The 20,666-nt window shown below is 50.4% G+C and overlaps 3 protein-coding genes across 8 annotated transcripts; 2 read left to right on the forward strand and 1 right to left on the reverse strand.

Annotated features, from left to right (window-relative positions):
- The first annotated feature begins 6 nt into the window (after nt 1-6).
- On the forward strand, nt 7-11,294 carry WDR31 (WD repeat domain 31). Of its 6 annotated transcripts, none has more exons than XM_027470631.3 (11): nt 7-108; nt 483-697; nt 1,721-1,854; nt 2,654-2,783; nt 3,261-3,335; nt 6,413-6,551; nt 6,639-6,739; nt 7,296-7,363; nt 7,812-7,953; nt 8,436-8,598; nt 10,028-11,294. In XM_027470631.3, the coding sequence occupies exons 3-11, from the start codon at nt 1,808-1,810 to the stop codon at nt 10,186-10,188; spliced, it is 1,026 nt and encodes a 341-aa protein (XP_027326432.2). In that variant the 5' UTR covers nt 7-108; nt 483-697; nt 1,721-1,807; the 3' UTR covers nt 10,189-11,294. The 6 variants fall into 6 exon arrangements, with proteins under 6 accessions (XP_027326432.2, XP_027326433.2, XP_071881635.1 ...); XM_072025534.1 differs by having other exon boundaries at nt 61-285; XM_027470632.3 differs by lacking the exon at nt 483-697.
- A 991-nt stretch (nt 11,295-12,285) lies between these two features.
- On the reverse strand, nt 12,286-19,950 carry PRPF4 (pre-mRNA splicing tri-snRNP complex factor PRPF4). The gene is made up of 14 exons (XM_027470628.3): nt 19,793-19,950; nt 19,256-19,433; nt 18,867-19,053; nt 18,532-18,619; nt 17,946-18,025; nt 17,605-17,698; nt 16,587-16,681; nt 16,227-16,285; nt 15,541-15,664; nt 14,283-14,372; nt 13,217-13,339; nt 12,961-13,068; nt 12,757-12,875; nt 12,286-12,579 (listed from the first exon to the last, which is right to left on the reverse strand). Exons 1-14 carry the CDS (start codon nt 19,862-19,864, stop codon nt 12,386-12,388), a joined length of 1,611 nt encoding a protein of 536 aa, XP_027326429.1. The 5' UTR covers nt 19,865-19,950; the 3' UTR covers nt 12,286-12,385.
- Nucleotides 19,904-20,419, forward strand: CDC26 (cell division cycle 26). The gene is made up of 2 exons (XM_027470635.3): nt 19,904-20,064; nt 20,140-20,419. Exons 1-2 carry the CDS (start codon nt 19,984-19,986, stop codon nt 20,326-20,328), a joined length of 270 nt encoding a protein of 89 aa, XP_027326436.2. The 5' UTR covers nt 19,904-19,983; the 3' UTR covers nt 20,329-20,419.
- The last annotated feature ends 247 nt before the right edge of the window (nt 20,420-20,666 follow it).

Below are 20,666 nucleotides of genomic sequence, written 5' to 3' on the forward strand. Positions count from 1 at the left end.
CGGCCCCGCGGCCCCTCCTGGCAGGCGGAGCCGCCGCTCGCCCGGCCCCGGCCGTCGCCAAGGAGCCGCCGGCGTCGGGAGCCGGCCTGGGGGCACGGGGAGCTCGGGGTTTGTACCAAACCGGCCGGGATTTCACCCGAATTGCCGCCGTCACGGCTGCCCGGGGCTGTGGTCGCTGTCAGGCTGCTCCCGGGGGCTGCCTGACGCCCCGTGGGGATGGGGGGCGATGGCCCCGCCGCTGGAGGTGCAGCGGGGGGAGAACACACTGCGGTGTCAGAGCCTCGGGTAGGGGTTGTTTAGAAAAAAAATACGGTGGAAAATGGTTTTGGTTTCTTTTAAGCAGTGCGTTTAGAGGGGAGGGAGGGTGGGAGATTTGCCAATGCAGGATTTGGTCTTTTGAGGTGTAAGCGTTGGGTGAAGCCCTTGCTGCGGGGTCCCAGAGCACGGCACGGTGATCGACCGAGTTCACAATAAATGCGTAGGAAAGCCTGCCAAGGAATAAAACCTGCCGTGCACATCCTGCCAAGGAGCTACTGTTCGTTCATTCAGCAGTCAGGAAAATCTGCTCGTTCCTGCAGCGGGCACAGCTCCCGCTGCCCTCGCAGCCCCCACGGCCTCTGCTCCCGTCCCACCTGCATCGAGCTGAAGTCAGGGTGGGAAGGTGGGAAGGGGCCCAGCCCTGGAGAGCCGACCCCAGGTGAGCTCTGAGATTTTTATTTTGTGGGAGAAACAAATTCCAGTGTTCTTCTCTTCTCACAGAAAAATCACGTTTGTTCCTAATGTAATGTAACACTCTGGAACCTCAGTCTGGCCAGAAGAAGAAAATGATTGAATTAACACTGCCCCTGAGCTGTGAGATTCATTGTTCTTTGCATCTTTTGATGCAAACTCACAGATAGAACAGGCAGAGATTAACTGGGTATTACTAATTGCTAATCTCAAAGGCTGCCAGGATAAAATTAGAAAGGGAATGTATTGTAAAAAAAAAAACAAAAAAAAAACAAAACACCTCTCTTGCTTAGTGCTTCTAGTATTTGGTTCTCAAGATTTTGTGGGAGAGACTTGAAGCATGTATTTTCTTCACTAGATCAAGTAGGAAGGGTGTTTTTTTCTCATATTTTATTAGCAAAATAGTACTTGTCCAGAAGATGGGAGTGTTAGCGTACACCTAGAGCAGACTAAATCCCATTAATACGTCTTGATCTAAGAAGAATCCAATTACTGTACATGGTAATTCACCGTCATTGGAACAGGTTCGTTGGTGACTGCCCTTCATCTGTGACCGTAGCCAGTGTCTTTAATCAGTGGGGTTTGTGTCACACCCAAGCCAGACAATTTCCCAGAACATGACCCTTGAGGATAAGTTGTGTAGACTGGGATCTCCCAGGAATATGGAAGTCGCAGTAATGGAGTAAGAGGAGGAGGAAGGCACAAAAAGAAGTACAGGCAGCAGTTCCATCTCTGTTGTGGCCTCACCATGCTTGGGTATTCGTAAAGCTCAGCTGAAAGGCCCCAGTAACCACATCTCGGCAGCTGGCCCTACACTAAGCAAAAGGTTGGACTGGGGAGCTCCAGACATCCCTTACACTGATTTTTTTTTTCTCTTATTCTAAACAAAGTTAAGATGTAGATACCATGTTGCCTGCACTTTGTCCTGTGTATGCAAGAAGCAAAAATCTCTCTGTGTTCCTGGTAATGCCAGGTGTCTCCTCACCCTCAGGTCACGTCCTAGCAGCAAGCACCTCAGATGATGCAGTGATGCTCAGTGCTGCTGGCCGTAGTTGAAGCCGTGCTTTTCAGTAGTGGGATGGGGAAACTGCAGAGTAAAATCAGCTTCCACTCCACCAAGTACAGGTAAAGCAACGTCAGATGATCATGTCTTAATAAACCATGTATATGAATGGAGAATATAGCAAGCATGTGGTTCGATAGCTTCATTATTGGATTTATGAATTAGAATTTATTTTTGACCCTTGCTTCTAAATTCTGCCTAGCTTATTTGGGGGACTAAAATCCAAAATACAGCTCACAGGAGTGGCTGAATATGTAAATGTGACCAGTGGTTATGCTCTGTGATTGCTAAGGCAGAGCTCTCTCTGAAGGTTAAAAGGTCTAGGAGTGTCTGTTTAGCCCAGATATCCAAAATGCTTCATCATCTCTTCACACTGCCATCAGTTTTCATTGGTAAGGTGCAATAATTAAGTATCTGGCAGCAAAAGTGATGATCTTTGCCTGGAAGATCAGCTGAGAGCACAGGTTGGTGTGGGACCAGAAGCACCTGGCAAGGCTGGTTTCAAAGAGCCAAAGTGCTGGGCCTGCCAGGACAGCAGCAAAGCCTGAAAGGCATTCATGGAAGTGGAGACTGGAAAAAATGAAATGCGGGTTCTTCTGTTCTTTGCACTGGAGTGGAGTGAGTAAACAGACAAATATTTAGCAACTTGAGATATAGAATAGACATACTCCATCTCATCTAGTCCCAGAGACACATTTGTCTGTTGACAGCTTCCCTTCAGCTTTTTAAAGTCTGACGTTGTCATTCTGCAGTCCAGCCAGTGGCGCAATCTCCTAAACCTCAGTCCAAGTGGGTGACATCACCCTGACTTTGCCTTAAAATGCACTGCAGCTCCTGCCACTGTCCCTCTGCCTGTTGCAGGGCCGATGGCTCCGTGGAAAAGACAGGACCTGGCAGAGGTGTTCAGCAGCACAACCCCGTGCACGCCGATGCAGTCACTTCTGTGGCTGCTCTCAAAGCAGACCTGTGTGTGTCAGGAGGAAAGGATAAGGTATGGTACTGGCCCACCACAGGGCACAAAACGCAGTCACAGGCAGGAAAATAGATTGACAGAGACGTTAGAAAAATAAGGGGATGTGGCTTAAATGTGAGTTTTACATGTTTCTGTGATTGCTACCAACTTTGTCAGTGATCTGTCCGAATTGAGAAGGAAAAGGTGAGCTTAGAGTGAGGGCGCACACTGAAGCACACTGGGTCAAATTTCATAACGTTCTCCAGAGGTCAGGTCATGTCAAATGCTTTCACCCAAGCTTAGAACCAATGAGCTGACCCTTCTCTGATGTTATCTGACAAAAGACAGGCTCCAATGGCAGTTGCATTGGCTGTAGGAGCTCAAAACCAAAAGTATCTGTTCTCTCTTCAATCTTGGTCTGTGCACAGGTCTGAGTATAAAATAAACCAAGATAGTGCATGAGCCTTCTTTGTCCCATTTTGCTGCTGATGATTTCCTTCCCCTGGTTCTCTGCAGAGCGTGGCTGTTTGTAACTGGAAATCTGGAGCTGTGCTGAGGCGGTTCGTTGGCCATGAGCATGAAGTCACCAAGGTGAGTGTCAGCTGAGCCTGGTTGGGGTCTTCTGCACCCACCAGAAACTGGGAAAACAGGAATGATAGAGCACGGTTTGTCATCCACAGAGGGCTCGTTTTGCTCTGTTGGAGTTACCCGGGTGTCAGAATGTGTTAGGTTTTTCCCAAGCTCCCAGCTGGTACTTTGCTGTCCAGGAAAGAAGCACTGGTTGCAGCCAGAGGAAACAGGGCACCGGGACACTTGGCTATTTGCTTATCTTCCCTTCCAGAGACTGCGTGACAAAAACCCAGGATTAATTACTAGGTCAAGTGTTTGATTCAGAGATGCTCTTTGCTTTTCTTCAGGTCTCATCCCACTAGACTTGTTATTCTACAAAACAGCTGTGCCCAGGAACAACGGGGCTTTAATTTTCCATCCAGCATCTTGATTACAAAACCAAATATGCTACTCTGAGAACAAACTTGCAAGGGTGCATACGTGCTGTGCATGGCTTGGCCGGTGTGCCTCCCAGCTGGGAGTAGCCAGGGATTCCCTTGTGCTCTGGGAAGTTGAAGGGATGAAGGGGGCTGGTGGTGCTGCCCTAGGAAGAGCTGAGAATTCACATTTCATTCATCCCACTGCTCAAAGTGACTGTAATGGGCTCATTTTGTTGTTTTGTGTGTGTGCATTTTGTTGTGTTTTTTTTTGTTTTTTTTTTTTAAGGAAGTTTTTGCCATAAAATTAATTGTTTCTGAAAACAGGATGGGGGGAAAGGCTTATTTTGCAGCATTACACTGATTCCAATGTCTTCTTTCAGAAGCTTCAGCACATGTGAGCTTCAAAGCTGGAATTCAAATTTAGCAGCAAGGTGCCTTTGTGTCGGGAATGTGCTTTTGCTTACTCCTGTGAGAATACATCCAAAATTGGAGCATTTTTTTGCCTTTAAGAACAACAGTTTGTATATGGTGATAGCATGCCCCCCTCCTACAGTTGGTATCTGTTCAGGTGCCCTTCCCGCAGAGCAGAGCTGACACGATCTGCTGGAGTCAGGCTTTCCTGGTAATTGCAGCTTCCCTTCAGGTGCCAAAACCCAAGTCAGAAAATCAGTCTTCTGCATTTCCTTTTCTCCCTGTGCTCACCAGGAGGCTCCTTCATTGCCCAGCTCAAGGGGCTGCGGAGACTGGAATCCCCTTTGCTGCTCAGGGTGGAGGAGAATTGGTGTGAGACTGTTAACCCAGCAGATCTCACCAGCCCTCACTGTTTGATCGTGGAAAGATGAAGAAGAAACCAAGAAAATGACAAAGAAGCATTTATTACCACCCTGCCTCCTCACAAAGGTGCTGCACAGAAATGCCTGGCTCAGCCTCCAGTTTCTTTCCTTACTGTAACAACCTGAAAAAGAAGTTAACCTGCCACAGCCAGCCACTGCCAAAAGCCTGTCTGCAGCCTGGGCTTGCTGTCCCCATGTCATCCCTGACCTCCTGCTGTGCAGGAGCTGGGGAGTTCAGTCAGCTTCTGCACTTGCTCTGGGGAAAGCAGGTTAATGGCTGTGTCGCCTGTAGCTGTGGTCACAGGGAAGGTGATCAGAAACCATCAGGGTTCGTTACAGAGCCAACAACCCGCGCTGTTCCCCGGGACTTGCCCTTGTGCTGGAGAAGGTAGCAGGAGGAGAGGAGGCATTTAGCGGGCATGGCACAAGTGCCTCCAGACAGCATGCAGCTGAGCTCCGTGATCTCTAACCAACCTCAGCACCAACCACGTCTTTTTAGGAGCATCTGTTGTCACTGTGCTGTAGGGGTCAGGAAAACAGACTGTCCTCAAGGACAGGAGAGGTTTTCTCCTCCATCAGCCATGGATTTTCCTTGGCGATGCTCCTGTTGCTCAGGTTAACATCTCTCTGTTTGTCTCTGTGGCTCCGCTGTACCTTTGGGGCCTAAGAATCCATTCTCGGTGCTTCACTGCTTCTGTCCCCTCTGAAATTTTGGCTGACTTCCTGGGACAGTCCTGCACCCTTGTCTGCTTCTGGTGGGTCTGTCTGGGAGGTGGAGCCCACTCACGTGCACGGGTTGTGTAGTGCCAGGTGGGCAGAGTGACCCTGAGCACCTCGGGAGCTTTATCCCCTCACAAGTGGGAGAAGCTGGGGGTCCATCACAAAAACAGTTCCCCTGCAACTCCTGGGAGCAAAATTTACACCTGTGAACCCAAGAGCCAGTATTGTATTCAGTCTTTCTCATCTAAGACAGCCCAGCAGTGCTACACAAGCGATCGGCACTGAGCTGGGCTCTGGCATTCATCTTCCTGGGCTAAGAACGGGCGAGCATTTTTCCTGTTAAGTGTCACAGGCGAGTACCAAGATTTTCTCCAGCCCATGTCTCCAGTTCAGGGCATCCCTGGGGACAACGGGGGATGTTGAGGGCTTTTCTTTTCACAGCTCTTATTAAATCCTGGTGTGTCTTGACTACTTTCTGTGCAGAAAGTGCAAGTAGTGATAGCTCTGTAGAGGTCTGTTGGTGTTCGTGAAGGTGCCAGTTCAGGGTGGGAATGGAGATAACGAATCAAGTTAATGAGGTAACCTCTCCTTGCAAAATTCTTTTTGAAGGGGAAGGGGATGCAAAACACCCTGGAAACCTTCTCTGAGCCTGGGGTTCAGGGCAAGAGAGACGCAGCCTTTCAGTGTCATTATTGCTCTTGGCCCAGAACTAAAGATGAAGAATAGCCAAGTGCTATTGACGTTCTTCTTGTACCAGAAATCTAAAACAAGGTCCATCATGGGGTAAAATCCTCATTCCTTTGCTGCATATTGTTGGGAGCCACAGCTGCTGCCTGCCCTCTCCAGGCTGGGGCTCACAGCAAGGCAAGGCAGAGCCCCAGGCCCCGCTGCACTGGGCTTTGCCTGAGGCCAGGATCTAGCAGAGCAGGAGCAAGCAGGAGTCACGGGTCCTCTGTGTGAGCACTGAGCAATCCAGCGTTTGCAAAACAGCATGAAGGTGAAGCTCCTCCCTATCACATCTCTGCATGTCTCAGACTTTGACATGATCGAGCAGCACTGTGCTTTCCCTGCACACGGCTGGGCTGGGCAGGAGGCTGACCTACTTCTCCCATCTGGTCCTTGGCAGGTCACCTGTGACTCAAATAGAATCTTCAGTGCATCCCGGGACAAGACAGTAATGATGTGGGAGCTTCACGGGACTTCAGGGCCAAGCCAGCACTTCCCAGGACATGACCTGGTTGTTACTGGACTGGCTGTGAGCCCAGGTGAGGACCAGCACACTCCTATTCCCCAAACAATGATTTCTTCACGGTTTATCTTGACAATTTTTGTATGTTAACGTGTGGTTGCAGATGCCACTCAGCTGTGCACAGGCTCGCGAGACAACACTGTCTGCAAGTGGGACGTAGAGACCGGAGGGTGTTTGGGCAGAGCTGCTGTCTCCAGGAACCTGGTAGGAGCTGCTGGTTGCTCGCATCCTGTAATGGCAACTCGCTGCCTACTCGGGTACTTCACGAGTAAAGCCACGTAGAGTGGCCTTGAGCTTGGCACTGCAATAAGCCCTTGAGGCACCGCACAGATTGCCTTTATGTTTGGGGAGATCAAAGCCTGGGGGTAGTTACCCTTTCCTCCAGGAAACAGCGCCTCTCATAGCACAAAGATACCAAGAGATGTGTGGTGATTTATTAATTCCCTCTTGTACCAGCTCGGCAGTGGAGTTGTATCTTCTGCTGCCTGTGGTGCCCTTATTCCCACGGCACTGTGCCCCGCTGAGCTGCTGCTGCCTCTCTGCCTGCTAATAAAGCCCAGCCACCTCTCTGGGATCAGACCAGCATTGGTCCCAACAGCACTGGTGGGAAACAGAAAAAGCTTCATCCGTCATTTCCTGCTCACTACCCAGCAGGAGAGCGAGGACGGGGGAGCTTTGTGGTTGTGTACCTACAGGCAGATGTCAGCCTGGGCTGCACGCAGAGGTGGGCAGCACGTTGCTCTTCCCTTCCCCTCCGCAGGTAACACATCTGTGCTGGGTTCCTGGGGAGCCCTACGTCATCCAGACGTCAGAGGATAAAACTGTCAAGTAAGTCTTACAGGTGGCCACAGAGAAGGGAGTTACAACCTGGGGTACATGGCAATGGATTATGGAAAATGTCGGTACACAAGGGGTTGGTTGCTTGCTTTTCATAAAGTCCTGGTGTAGCCAGAAGCCACCTTCCAGCTCACCTGGGTCTTGGAGGGTGGTCTCTTGCCAGGGAAGGACAGCATGGGGACACCCGAGGCTGTAAGCAGCACTGGGCATCAACTATGTGTAAAAAGAAAAATGGTTCGGAGCTCCTAAATACTGATTTAGGACTCAGGGTGTGGGACAGACAAACGCAAGTATGCAGTGACAGCATTGAGAGAAAGGAGGGAGACTGTCCCATGATGGAAGAGGTCGAAGGCAAAGTGAGGGCACAGTGGGGGCACCGAGGGAAGCCCTTCGTGGCAGTGATGCCCCCGTCCTCCTTCCCCCCTCTCGTTGCTTCCAGGATGTGGGACAGCCGGGAGCTGCGGGTGGCACAGACGTTTCCAGGCAAGCAGCACATCCAGACGTGCTGCGACGTGAGCCAGGACGGGCGGTATGTCCTCAGCAGCAGCAGCGGCTTCGCTGGGGAGGGCTGCGAAGCAACCGTGAGTTGGCTGGGCAGCAAGTCCTGCTTTCTTCTGATTTTTCTCTAATCTCCACCGCACACAGCAGAGGGCAGCAGATCAGTGCTCCAAGGGTCTGCCTGCAGCAGAGCGCAGATCCCACTGCTTTGGCCTTATTCTGATGTCACCAGTAAGGCCTGAGCTTAGTTCCTTCCTGCCTGTCTCGTTGGTGAGTCTGCTGCAATAAGAGGTCTTTTTCCCCATTAAAGCACCGGGATTTTGTATCAGTTTGCAGGGACGTGTTTGAATGGTAACAAATGGTGAAAATCCTTTGGGGTCTGAAGTGCTCTAGGACTGTGAGCATAAGCAGGGGCTAGAGGCGATGTTGCACTGCTGGAGGTAGATGTTGCACTCAGGATTGGCAAGGAGCTCTTTAGCCTCCTCCCTTTCTTCATAGAACAGCTCCATGTTGGCAAGTGACACTAACGGAGCCTGAGCTCTAAGCACTGCCTGTTGCCTTGCAGCTGTGGGACCTGCGGCAGACGAGGAGCCGAGTGCGTGAGTACAAAGGGCATTTCCAGACCACAACCTCCTGTGTCTTCCTTCCACGGGGCCCTGCTCTTGCCCCCAGCATTGCCACATCCTCGTACGACAGCAAAGTGAAGGTCTGGGACCAAGACACTGCAGGTAAGGGAGGGTGCTGCCCACTGACTGTGCTACCCTGGGAAAGCAAAACTGCTTCCTTGGTTTCTGTCTCCCTGGGGTGATGAGAACACACCTGTGTGTGCCTGTAACCTCTGAATTTTAATCAAATGCAGCCACGGGGCAGGGTGGAGACAAGCAGCAGAGCAACTGGTGTTGTGCCAGGGGCTTCTGCCTGCCCTCCGGCACAGGAGGGTGTTTGGGTGCATGAGGTTGGAGGTGGTGGGTGTCCTTTAACTAAAAGGAAGCAATGACAAGCTGGCTTTGAAAGGTGTCCAAGTTCAGCAATGAAATGCAAATGATAAAAATGAAAAAGGGCAGTGGAACTCCAGGGCTTCCCTCAGATACAGGTGGAAAGCTGCAAAGCACAGACTGATCACCCTCTGAGTGGGAACTACAGGCATTTCACAGCCTGCTTGCTGGAGGATTTGGTGCGGGCTAAGTCCTCACATGAGCTGGACACAAAGGCTGGTTACCTGCCAAGCCCTGACACAGCAGTGGGTTTGTTATCTAATGCCTTGCGCAGAGGGCAGAGACAGTTCCTTCTGGGAAGCTGTTTGGGTTCACTGACATGCTGTGTGCTGGGTCCAGCAAAAATCATTAGCGTTAAACACTCACTGTACTAAGAACCTCTTCACACACAATTATTTTAAATAGAATAAAAGTAGAAACCTGGTGTTGTCCCACAGTAAAACTCTCACCTTCTCTTTTCACTCACCTCACTTTTTACCCTGGTGCCTGTGCACACTGAGACAGCCTTGGGGTCGGCAGCAGCTCTGCACGTTGTCTCTTTTGACCTTCAGCTGTCAGCTCTAGTTCAGGTGCTGTCTGGCAGGCGGACGTCGCTGTGAAGGGCAGCTGCCTGTACGTCCTTGTCACACGGCTCTGCGACCAGCTCAGCATGGGGCTGGTGCCTGCATAAATACATCAGGATTTCTTATTAACACACACAAACAGAAAGGCTGATGTGGCTCTGAACACTCTAAATATTACTTTCGTTTCTCTTTTAGAGGTTTATCAAAACTGTGTGAGGGGTTTATTAAAACCCTTGGAAAGAATTTTTCTTGATCATAAGCAACTTGGGAGAAAAAAAGGCATGTTGTAATGCCTCCATGTGAGCCCTGTGGTTCTGTCTGTCCATCTGTTTTGGTTTTCTCTCCAGGGGAGGTGCCTGGCCTCAGCCTGGATCCCTGTTCTGGCCTGCACGGACCCCAGGGGGGCTCACCCAGCACAATGGGGGGCGGAGTGGGCAGCACTGCCCTGCGCATGGCTCACCTCCCTTGCAGCCGACCAAGGGGCAAGCAGATGGGCAGCTGGACACACAGGGGCAGAGCCAGGAGGTGGGAGCTTGGGGTGGTTGTTCCTTACCTTGGAAAACCACACATCCTGAATGATTTCTCTCTTGCCTCCCCAGCCTGCCTGGCCACTGCATGCCTCGAGGGAGCAGGACCACTGGCCTCGCTGGCCGTCTGCGACAGCTCCACGCTGCTCTGCGCCACTTTTAACTCAGGGATCCACTTACTGCAGATGAGAAACGGTGCCAACCTGGAGCTGGAGGAGCTGGCAATACTCTGACCATAAGAACCTTTCCAGCAGAGACTGCCCCACAGGCAGCCAGTTCGCTGTCAGCTGCCCCTGACTGCAGGCACAAGACAACGCCGCACCTGCAGAGCGGTGATGCAGCTCAGGGGCAGCACAGGGGCTGTACTGCTTATAGCTTGTAGGTGGTGGGAAGCAATTAGAGCTGTCTAGAAGAAAAGCCAAATCATAGCTGCATTCGGGCCAAGTTCTCACTCCTGTAAGAGCACTGTTTGATTTGCAAAACCTCCACGCAGACATGAAGTGGGCTAGCAGAAGAGGACCAAGGAGCTATGAGAAAGCACGTACCATCCCTGCGGTGGTTCTCAGGTCTCATCACAGCACTGCTGCCCTACAGCAGGAAAGCTGGTTTTAGTGGGAGGAAAAAAGAGCAACCACCTTGGACTTTATCAGACAGTGTGAGAAGAAATCAGGGATCTCCGTCTCCTTCCCTGGACAAGATTCAAATCAGCATCGCTGTTCTGTTTCCCTGAGCCAGCTCATGGCAGTGCCTCCAGAGGGCTCCAGGAGCTGAATAATCGGTGTATTTACATTGCTGTGATGCAGCAGGCTCTCAGGACACATCTGGCTCCCATCTGTGGAGCAGATGGTTCACATCTGGGCAGATTGGTCTCTGGCTAAGCCAACAGGCAGCACTGCAGGGTGCCAGGGCATCAAGCAGGGAAGATGTCGTCCTTCTCCTTGCTCCAGCTCATTGTCCTGTTTAGTGAAGCCAAACACCATGTGACAGAAATCTTGCACTGGGATTTACACCCCTGGGACAATGTGTGTGTGTGTAAATGCAAAATGTTCATGGGTGTCCAAAATTTCATCTAAAGCCAGCTAGAACCATGCTGCTGCCTCCAGGGGGAGCAGGCTGGCTAAGTGCTGGGCAAGGGCTGCCCCATGAACGGCAACCCGATGAGGTACGCCCTTGGGGAGCTTCTCCTTAAGGACAGGGAGATCCCTGGCTCTGCAGCTGGAAGCTTGTGCTTCTGAGCTCGGACAGTCCCTTTAGCAGACCCTTCAAGAGGTGCTTGGACACACATAGCTGGGTATCTAGGCTTACACAAGAGATTTCAATTAAATATTTTTCTGTGCTATTTCCTGGCCTCCAGCCTGTTAACATGTTTCCTAGGAGCAAACGAGAGCATCCAGCACATCGCAGGTGCCACCATATTGCTAGGAGGAGGAGCAGGCACACAGCTCTGCTGGAAAAGTAACCCATGAGTAGTTTGCTGTTGTTGAAGCAGCATGGTCCCACGTACACTGCCCACGTTGGAAACAATGCTGTCTGCTTTCCCAGGGAACACGGACAGCACCAGCTGGCAAGAGGGGAGATGAATGTCTTCTCTTTTCCCCTGAAGCTTTTTTCCATTTCTTAGTCAGACACAGAGGTCAGGGTGCACATAGAAATTATGTTTTGATTTTCCAGACCACATTTGTAAAACTTCAGTTTAAGGAACAAACAACAAATAGGACGTTTCTTCACAGTGTAAGTTAGAACAAGAAATCCTGCACTAAGTAGCCTTCTTTGTATCACACGTAGTGAGACACAGAAAAAACTTCAGCAGGAGATAACATCCATGGATTTGAAAGACCCAATTTGTAAGACAGCTGAAGGAGCTAGGACATGAGATAACCTGAGATGGTACATGGAAAATAAAAACCCTTGGCCTTTAACATCTACTGCAAGCAGATACAGGCCTCTATGTTCAAACTAACTTGAAGTAGAAGAACGTTTTTCCTCCAACAACTGACAACTCTTTATTTTTTGAATGCAAACGAGCTTTGAAGCCACAGACTCCTATCAAAGCAGCCTGGAAAACAGAAGGTAAGAACGGTATTGAGGCTGTACAGCACACCATCCATGAAGTGCTGTGTGGCTACCTACAGATGTGTAAAACAAAGTGGAGAAAACTCGTGAGCCTAGCTTGGAAGGGAGGTAGAGAAAGTGTCTGCAGCATAAAACAAGAGTCCTAAAAAGTAGAACATCATCCAAGCTTTGACTCCAACCAAGCCCTGACAAACAGATGCTTCAAAACCACCTCAACCAGGAAGCAGAGACACAGCCAGTGATTACAGCCATTGTAATGCATGTTACAAAAGCCGTTTTTTTAATTTAATATAAAAAAGACAAGTCTTAGTTCAAAGCCATTAACATCTCTGTCCCAGCTGACCACGAGCACCTGAGCTACTCTGCTGTCCACAACTTGAAGGTTCTGTCATAGGAGCACGTCGCTATCAGCTGACCATCAAGGGAGATATCCAGTCCCATCACCTTTCCCTCATGACCCGCCAGTGTCTTCAAAGGGGACCAGCCAGGGTGAGTCCAGATCTTCGCCGTGTTATCGTAAGCGCCAGTCAGCAGGAAGTTGCCATGATTGGCTGCAGTTAAGGATGAGAAAAAGGGAGAAGTGAGATTTGCAAAGAAAACCGTGACAGACCATCTACCATTAACCAGTACAGATCCTCCTGATCTGAGGATGTGGTTTGGAATTGCTCCAACCCCTGCCACCTCAGCCCAGGAACGGTAGGGATGAGGAACAGACAGGAGGTACTCACGTTCAAATTTCACCCCAGTCACCAGGTTCTGATGGGCAGGAATGGTGTAGATGCACTTCCTCTGGCGGAGGTCCCACACCTTGCAAGTATTGTCACCACTGCCAGTTGCGACATGGTATCTGCCAAGGGGCCAAGTAGGAAAGTATTGAAAGCTAAGCTTTGTGCTCAGAGCTCCCACGTAAACCATGCAAACTCCTTTCTTACCCATTTGGGGAGAAATTAAGTCCATAGATCTCCTTCAGGTGACCTTCCAGAAACATGATACAGCGTCCTGTGCGCAAGTCCCACACCCGGCCAAAAGCATCCAGTCCACTGAAGAGAGAACCCGACCAACATCACCCCTCAGATTCAGCAACTGCCAGAACACACTCAGCCTCACCCACACTGGGACATTCGGCATCAGTCAGCACCAAAACCTCGATAGTGCTTCACATACAGTCTTGATGCAAAGCAAACTCACCCAGTCCCAGCAAGAGACCCATCCGTGTGAAAGGCAATGTCATAGACCCCTTTGCTGTGTCCCTCCTGATGGAGAATCTCTTCCTGAGCTTCCAAGTCCCACAAGCGCCACGAGTGATCATAGCTACAAAAACAAAGCATTTGTCCAACTAAATGTATTTTTCCATATTCCCGATCTGAGCAGATAATCCTGTTTGACCTGGGCACACGCATAACAGCTGTCAGCACATTCACACTGGCTGGTTCAAAACCGTTTCTTGTGCATAGGAAAACATGCCAGGAGTGAGACTGTCCACAGCAAAACCTCAGAAATCCTCAGCACACCCCTGGGAGAGCAGGGAGCTTCTCTAGGTCCACATAAATGTCCACATAAAACCCCAAAGGGATCACACAATGGGTGATGCTGATCCATTTGCAGGTTAGGAGATGCAGTGTACAAAAACCACACTCCCTGTTCAGATGCCGTTCTTTTCTGAGTTGATAGAGTGGAGCCCAGATGGCCTCAGAAAGCCACACAAAAGGGAAGAGGGAAAAACAGTTATGAGTAACTGCCACAGGATGATTACTACGAGAACAGAGACTGTTTGGTTAACTTTGTAAAGCCTTTAAAACTGAATTTGAAGGAAGAGAGAATAGAACAGAACAGCGTCGCTTACAAGGATCCTGACTGCCAGAATGCAGGTATCTCACTGAAATCCCCATAAAAGTAGTACCCATTTCTGCTTCTGGAATTAGATTTTCAGATAACCTGTGCATCATTCAGCTCCAGGGCAGCACACTCTCCCTCTCCCTCAGCAGTGTTCATGTCTGCCTGCCTGTCCCACTCACCACATCTCCCATCCCACACTCACGAGTCAGCAGCAGCCAGTGGGCTGCTTCTCTGGCAGCTGGACGTCTCCAAGGAGAACAACGGGATAACTCACTAACTTTGTGGATGCTTTATTTCCAACTGGAGACCAACTGGGTCTCATGTGAGAAAGGAGGTCTTTCAAGAATCACACTGACAGCAAATAGTAGTATCTTAAAGTGAAAAAAAAAAAAGAAAAAAAAAAAACAAATCTCCATACCAAGTAGTACCCAGGAACCTCCCAGAGGGGTGCCACATCACACGTGCCACTCTCATGCTGTGACCTTCAATATCTGCCACTGGCTCATCACTGGAAAAGAGAAACAGAAGTCATCAGACGCTGGTCAGGGTGGCTGGCTCTAGCCAGGCCTTTGTAGCTATGATCTCAAGAAAGCTGGTCGTTAAGACCAGCCCAGAAAGGAAAGTCAAGAGTTTTGACTATAGGGACTCTAAATTCTGCCTTTTGTTCACACAGCTGAAGCTCTATGTCTAACCCCTTTATACACACTCATATCCTCAATTATAAGTTCTCCTGGGATAACTGATTTCAAAAACTATCAAGATCCTTGTTATTAGCAGTTTGAAAGCCTCAACAGCAGAAACTAAGCTCAGAGTGCACAGCAGGGAGCTTTACTGTGACTACACAGAACACATCCCATACCGCCTCACCCCAACCCTGCTATTCTGATGAAACCCAGGGCAGGCAGGAGAGAGCAAACATTTACTGTCCCAGAATTACGTGCGGCAGCTCAGCAGCCTTTAGCAGAAGATCTGAAGAGCATTAAGAGTGTCTTTCCAACAGACCAAATAGAGATGTGGTCACATGGGACTAACAAACAGCTGTTGCTTGGCACAAGCATGCTTCTGCAATTAGAAACAGTGGCTTTCAGGTAAGGATAATGAAGTAAGGACCTCAGAGCTGCCTGCCTCTTCCCGAGGCACTGCAGGGCTCCGCTTTTCAAACACAGCAGATGCTATGGCTCACAACGCTTCTCAGGCTTGAGATAGATGCTGCACATTTTCTAGAACTATACCGTGCAATGACACAGAGCCAAAGGATTTCTTACAGGATGAACTTCAGTGCATGGTTATGTATTTGGCTAGTCACTCTCTGCATACTGGTGCTTTCCAATAACCCAGAAGTTCATGCAATATCAAAGAGGGGAAATTCCCTCCCAGATGAAAGGTTAGAATGAAAAACACTCCAGATCTTCCATCCATCACCCAAAGCAACTTGCTAATGCCCAACAGCCATTCTGACTTGATTCTTTCCAGACAATTTCCCCTCACCTTGATTCCCCTATCAGGGTGATCTCTTTTCCTGCCAAAGAAGATGGCATATACCAAGGCCAGGGATTGCACTGGTATAACTACAAGAAAAGGTTATATTTGCAGGAAGATGGTAAATGTCCACTGTTGAATAACTCAACCCCCAAAGCAACAATGCTGCAACTGTGCATGCCCAGTGCCATTCTAACCTTTCAAGGCTCCAGAGTTTGACAGAACCATCAGCTGCACACGAGGCCAGGTTAACGTCCTTCTTGTCTAGGGAGACAGTGGCTTTGGGGTGGAAGACTATTGCTCCTACATTGGTGTTATGTCCTTAAAAGAAAGGAAAATCAAAATTCATAAACTGACACAGGATCTTGTTAGTCGGGTACCAGAGCATACTTTCACCGTGTCCTCCCATTTTGGGTGAAGTCACACAGCTAAACTGCAATCCCAGTAGCACCCACTTAAAGAGCATCAGACACCAAGATCTGCAAACCTCAAAACGCAGTGAAAATTCAACATCTGAACGAAGAGATTTCATTTACTCAAACCTCTGTTCACTGTTCAAAGAACCTTACTCTTACTACATTGTCTGGCCAAGAATGCTAGTACTTGTCTCAAAATAATTCAGACCAGGTTTTTAAACAAGGTAAAACAAAAACATTATCCAGAAAGAGAAATAACAAACTGGTCTTTTCTCTAAGAGAAAAGTCAGGACTTCCTCTGGATTATCTGACACGTGTCCATGCTCTGCAAGCCTGAGTAATGATCTTGTTAGAATAAAATATGCCCAAAGAACACAGCTTTTTGAGTTACAAAACAATTCAGATATGAGAATTTGGCCGAGAAAGGAACAGAACTATGCAAAGAATTTCAATGAAAGTCGCTCTACCTCGCAAGGTGTGAACAAGGTTGCAGTCAGGCACAGACCAGAGCTTACAAAGTCCACTCCTGTTGAACACAAGAAATAGAAGTCAGTGTAGGCAGAAATATCAAACAAATTTTCTAACACAGAGCTGCAAGAACACAATGAGAGGTTCTGCAGTGGGTAAAACACCAGCATGCTTTGAGACTAATGGACTCTGATTCAAATCCCTGCAAAGCTCTAAAGTGGAGTGAAGATGCAGCTCTGAGTAGGAAGAAAATCCATTTCTGAACTCTCACAATTTACAGACCTACAATAACATCCCTCTCCTTCACTCCTGCTGGGCTGCTTCACCCCCTAAAGTACTTTAAAAAAAAAAAATCTTACCAACAGGCAGTAGCCAAGAATTTGGAATTAGGGCTGAAGTGGCAGTAGGACAGTGGGCGATCATCTCCAATCTGACTGCAGAAGTTATTCAAGGACTGCAACCAAATGCAAAGGAAAGAATAAGTAAACTACAAATGACCTAGGGAAAGCCTTGGCCAAAAACTTGAGGGAAAGACAACAGACATACAAAGGAACAGACATGGCGCTTTGGAAAGTCACTTCCAAAAGGAGGAGCTACCTCAGAGCCATTCCAAGCAGGAGGACCATGAAGCAAGTCTGACTGATGGAAGCTAACATTGCTTGGCGGCACAGCTTAGTGCTCACTGTACCACCGCGTGCCACTGATAGCCCTGCAGGCCTGCTTTGTGACTACAGCTTTGACAGGGACCTCACTGCAGTTTGGGCCTCCTACATCTCAGCCAAGGAACATAACCAGAAAGAGTAGGGCAGGCAGTGTGGTGCTCACGGGGGAGAGGCAAATCCTCTGGCAGCTAATGCATCTGGGGATAAACAGGATTAGAGTGGCAACACACTGTGTGCTGGAACCATTCTGCTAAGTTAGGAATCTGACTTAACGTGCTTGAAAAGGGCGTCTCAGAATCATTCTAAAAGACGTTTTCCATTACCGTGTTGGTTATTATTTTCCACTTTTTTATGGAATAGTGACCATGGCACAGGAAGAAAAAAACAAGCAGTCCCTTCCTGCCAGCTAAAGCTGTGACAAACCCAGGAAGCAATCTCTCTTGCTTCACAGGCAAGTGACAAGGCAATGCAGGGACATCTGTTCATCCCTCTGCAACACGGGGGAATAACAGAAGCAGGTCTCTGAATTGCTGAAGAAACAGAGGTAGAACACGCATATCATCACAAAAGAGTAAATGTGGAGATCTACAATGGAGACAGGCACAGCAAACCACATGCATGTGGACAGCACCTCCAGGCAGCTGATCTTTCTCTGACCTCTTTAGAGATCAGCACAAAGTCTTAAAAATGGCAGCAGAGCAGATGTCAAACCTACTCGCAGGGATTTGTGCAGCTCCTGTCTCTGTGATGTCCTGGTTGCTTCTGGAATCTCTTTGAGTAGTCGTGCTTCTTCTAGCCGCTTCACTGCCCTGTGAAGAGCAAAGATGGAGTAACAACTCCCTAAGTGTTCCCTGCCCTGCTGCTGGAAACTCTCACGTCCCCCATACTGGGCTAACAAAGTCAGTCACTATTAAGATTTAATCTCACTGGATTTGTCTACCAGTGTCTGTTCCCCACTCTTTTGATCTCAAATTTCCTGCACTACCCACAGCGGGATTAGCAGTTTGATCTTACAAAAGGTTCCATCTCTCCTTCATTCACATTGTTTTTCTTTACCTGGGAAGTGAGTAGTTAGCAAGCCACAGCCTTGCTGTTTTCAGACTGCGTGGTCCTTCATGGTACCAGGTTTGCTGATACTGTTAAGACAAGGAACAAAGCCACAGAAAAAGCTACCATGATACTGCTCTTCCATTCAGTTGATGTGACTTCCACTTACATCAACCCCCTCAAAACAGTAAGGCAAAAATGGACTCAGAAAAAAGAAAGAAGAAGCAGAAAGACAGACAAGTCAAAGACAGAAAGAGATGCAGTATAGCAGAAACAGTTTTTTCTTCCCAAGTCCGAAGACAAATAATAACAGACTTGCTATACTACATGACAGTCCAAACACCTAATCTCCTGATTCATGTGCTGTACACAACACAGTTTGGTCTGGAGTACAAGCCAGAGTTCACGTTCCCTACTCAGATAATACATTGCCAGTTTTGCTAGAATGGGTGACACAGAAGAAGGAGCAAGAAGGGATGATGTGAGAATCCACAGACCAACCAAACCCAAAAGCCTTGGACATACTGGAGACCACCAGAATAAGGTATCAAAAAGGTTAACATACACATCTCCCTCAGCACTGAGAAAACATTACCTCTTCTTTGGATTTTTTTGACCTGTCGTCATCTTTTCTAGTCTTTTTTAACGCATCAGTGCCAACCACTGACAGGATATTTCTTAATCTGAAAAGAAAGATATTATGTCACATTGATTCAGCGAATTCTCATCTAATCTCACAGACACTCAGTGAGTGCCATCCTTTCCCCACAACTCTTCCCATGTGGGAATGTAACATCACTGACTGGCAGCACTCAGAGCATGCCAGCTACAAGGAAAACATGAGGAATTTGATAAACTGGGTACAGAATTTGATAAACTGGGTACAGCCGAATGCTCCCGGTTTGCAACAGACAAGGGTGGGCACAGCACCTCTCCCTCCTTTCGGCAGGACCTTCTCCGAAGAGCGTGATGGGCTCCCCGAGTGCTCGCAAGCAGGCTTTCACTTCAGAGTCATCAGTGGACACGTTGATTTGCCGGGCTCTCTTCCTGCGCTCAAACTCAGCCAACACTTCTGCCTGCCGCTCGCTCATATGATCTTCCAGATCAAAAACCTCACCTAGACCAAAAACAACATCAGCAGATTGAAAATAGCAGCCGGACAAGAGATCTCTCTCCAACAGGCAGACCCAAACAAAACCACAGCCAAGGCTGAGGTCTCTCCTTCACAACTCTAAATCACGCTCAAACTTGATCAGAGAGACTTCTGGCTACGTCAAGTTCAAAAGCAAGGGGGAAAAAAAGTGTTTAAGCCTTCTCACCGCTACTTATGTTAATGTTGCCAGCCTCGATCGCAGCTTTCATCCCTTCTTTCCCCAGCAGACCCGATTCGCCCTTTGCCAGCCGCTCCCTCTCCTTCTCCTCCAAGCTGCCATAGAAGATGGGCGCTCTCTTGGCGGGCGGCGCATCGCTCTCCTCGGGGGGTTTGCTCTTTGTGGCCTGCAAGGGAAGGGTTTTAGGGTTTTAGGGCCCCTTCAGGCTGAGCAGCAGGCGGGGGGCTGTGGGGGGGCCCTGGCACCGCTCGGGGGCTGCCTGCGGGCAGCGGGGCCGAGGCCGTGCCTCAGGCACCGAGCTGTGAGGTGACGGCACCGCGGGGCACCGCTGTGGTGGCGCCGCGACCCCTTTTTTCCCCCCAGGACCCAGCCCCCGAGGCTCCGCTCCCGTCTCGGTCACTTCACCCGCGACGCTCCCCCTGCCCCGGTGCCCCCGGTGCCGGCCGAGCCGTGGCAGCGCCGCGGTTACGGGGCTGTGGGCAGGGCCGGGACACGCGGGGAGCCCCGGAGAGCCGCGGCCCCCACCTCTGGCGGTGCCGGGGGCCGTGCCGGGGGCCGCGCTCCGCCTCTCGCCGCCGGTGCCCGCGCGGAGGCCATGGCGGCGGCGGCGGCGCCTCACGGAGGCTTCCGGGCGGGGCGGGGCGGGAGGCGCGGAGCAGGCCGGGAGGGGCGGTGGTGGCGGTGGAGGTGGTGGCGGCGGCCAGGCGGGAGCGGCCATGCTGCGGCGGAAACCGACGCGCCTGGAGCTGAAGCTGGACGACATCGAGGAGTTCGAGGGCGTCCGGAAGGACCTGGAGGTGCGAGCGGGGCCGCGCCGGGACGGGCCCGGGTCCCCGATCCCGCCCTGACGCGGCCCCCCCCTCGCCCCGCAGGGCCGCAAGAAGCAGCGGGAGGAGGCGGAGGCGGCGGCCGGCGAGGAGGCGGCGGCGGCGGCGGCCACGGCGCTGGCGCTGGGCACGGAGCACAAAAGCCGCGAGCAGCTCGTCAACGAGCGCATCGGCTACAAGCCACAGCCCAAGGCCGGCGGCCGCGCCGCGCACTTCGGCACCTTCGAGTTCTAGCGGCCGGCCCCGAGCCGGGGTTGGGGGCTGCCCGGGGCTCCCCTCAGCCCCCCCTCGGCTGCTTCGTGTGAAATAAATGCGGGTTTTTTTATCAGTGGGCCAATAACTCGCGCAGGCTGGGCCGGTGGGAGCCGGTCCTGGGTGCCCGAAGCCGCTGCGGGCACGGGGCAGCGCCTGGCGCCTCGCGGCCTTTGGGTAAAAGCCCGGGGGGTCGCGAATCTGCCCTCCCCCCCCAACAAAGCTGCTCTCTTTTTTCCTACAAAGGCCGGGGAGGCAGCCCCCGGTCTGTGAAATGCCGCTCTGCCCAAATTGCCCCGTGCCACGGCCAAACCCTCGGG

This window comes from Anas platyrhynchos, chromosome 18, assembly GCF_047663525.1.
Source record: "Anas platyrhynchos isolate ZD024472 breed Pekin duck chromosome 18, IASCAAS_PekinDuck_T2T, whole genome shotgun sequence".
In the NCBI taxonomy this organism is placed as follows: domain Eukaryota; kingdom Metazoa; phylum Chordata; class Aves; order Anseriformes; family Anatidae; genus Anas; species Anas platyrhynchos.

What these genes read in the sequence shown, in the direction of transcription:
- WDR31 (XM_027470631.3), top strand. Translation starts at nt 1,808, where the DNA reads ATGGGGAAACTGCAGAGTAAAATCAGCTTCCACTCCACCAAGTACAG. An exon ending in TGGACTGGCTGTGAGCCCAG is followed by an intron (nt 6,552 to 6,638) that starts GTGAGGACCAGC and finishes GTGTGGTTGCAG; the next exon opens with ATGCCACTCAGCTGTGCACA. An exon ending in CTGGGACCAAGACACTGCAG is followed by an intron (nt 8,599 to 10,027) that starts GTAAGGGAGGGT and finishes TTGCCTCCCCAG; the next exon opens with CCTGCCTGGCCACTGCATGC.
- PRPF4 (XM_027470628.3), bottom strand. Translation starts at nt 19,864, where the DNA reads ATGGCCTCCGCGCGGGCACCGGCGGCGAGAGGCGGAGCGCGGCCCCCG. An exon ending in AGCTGCACAAATCCCTGCGA is followed by an intron (nt 16,682 to 17,604) that starts GTAGGTTTGACA and finishes ATTTGGTTGCAG; the next exon opens with TCCTTGAATAACTTCTGCAG. An exon ending in CTTAATTTCTCCCCAAATGG is followed by an intron (nt 12,876 to 12,960) that starts GTAAGAAAGGAG and finishes GCCCCTTGGCAG; the next exon opens with ATACCATGTCGCAACTGGCA.
- CDC26 (XM_027470635.3), top strand. Translation starts at nt 19,984, where the DNA reads ATGCTGCGGCGGAAACCGACGCGCCTGGAGCTGAAGCTGGACGACATC. An exon ending in GCGTCCGGAAGGACCTGGAG is followed by an intron (nt 20,065 to 20,139) that starts GTGCGAGCGGGG and finishes CTCGCCCCGCAG; the next exon opens with GGCCGCAAGAAGCAGCGGGA.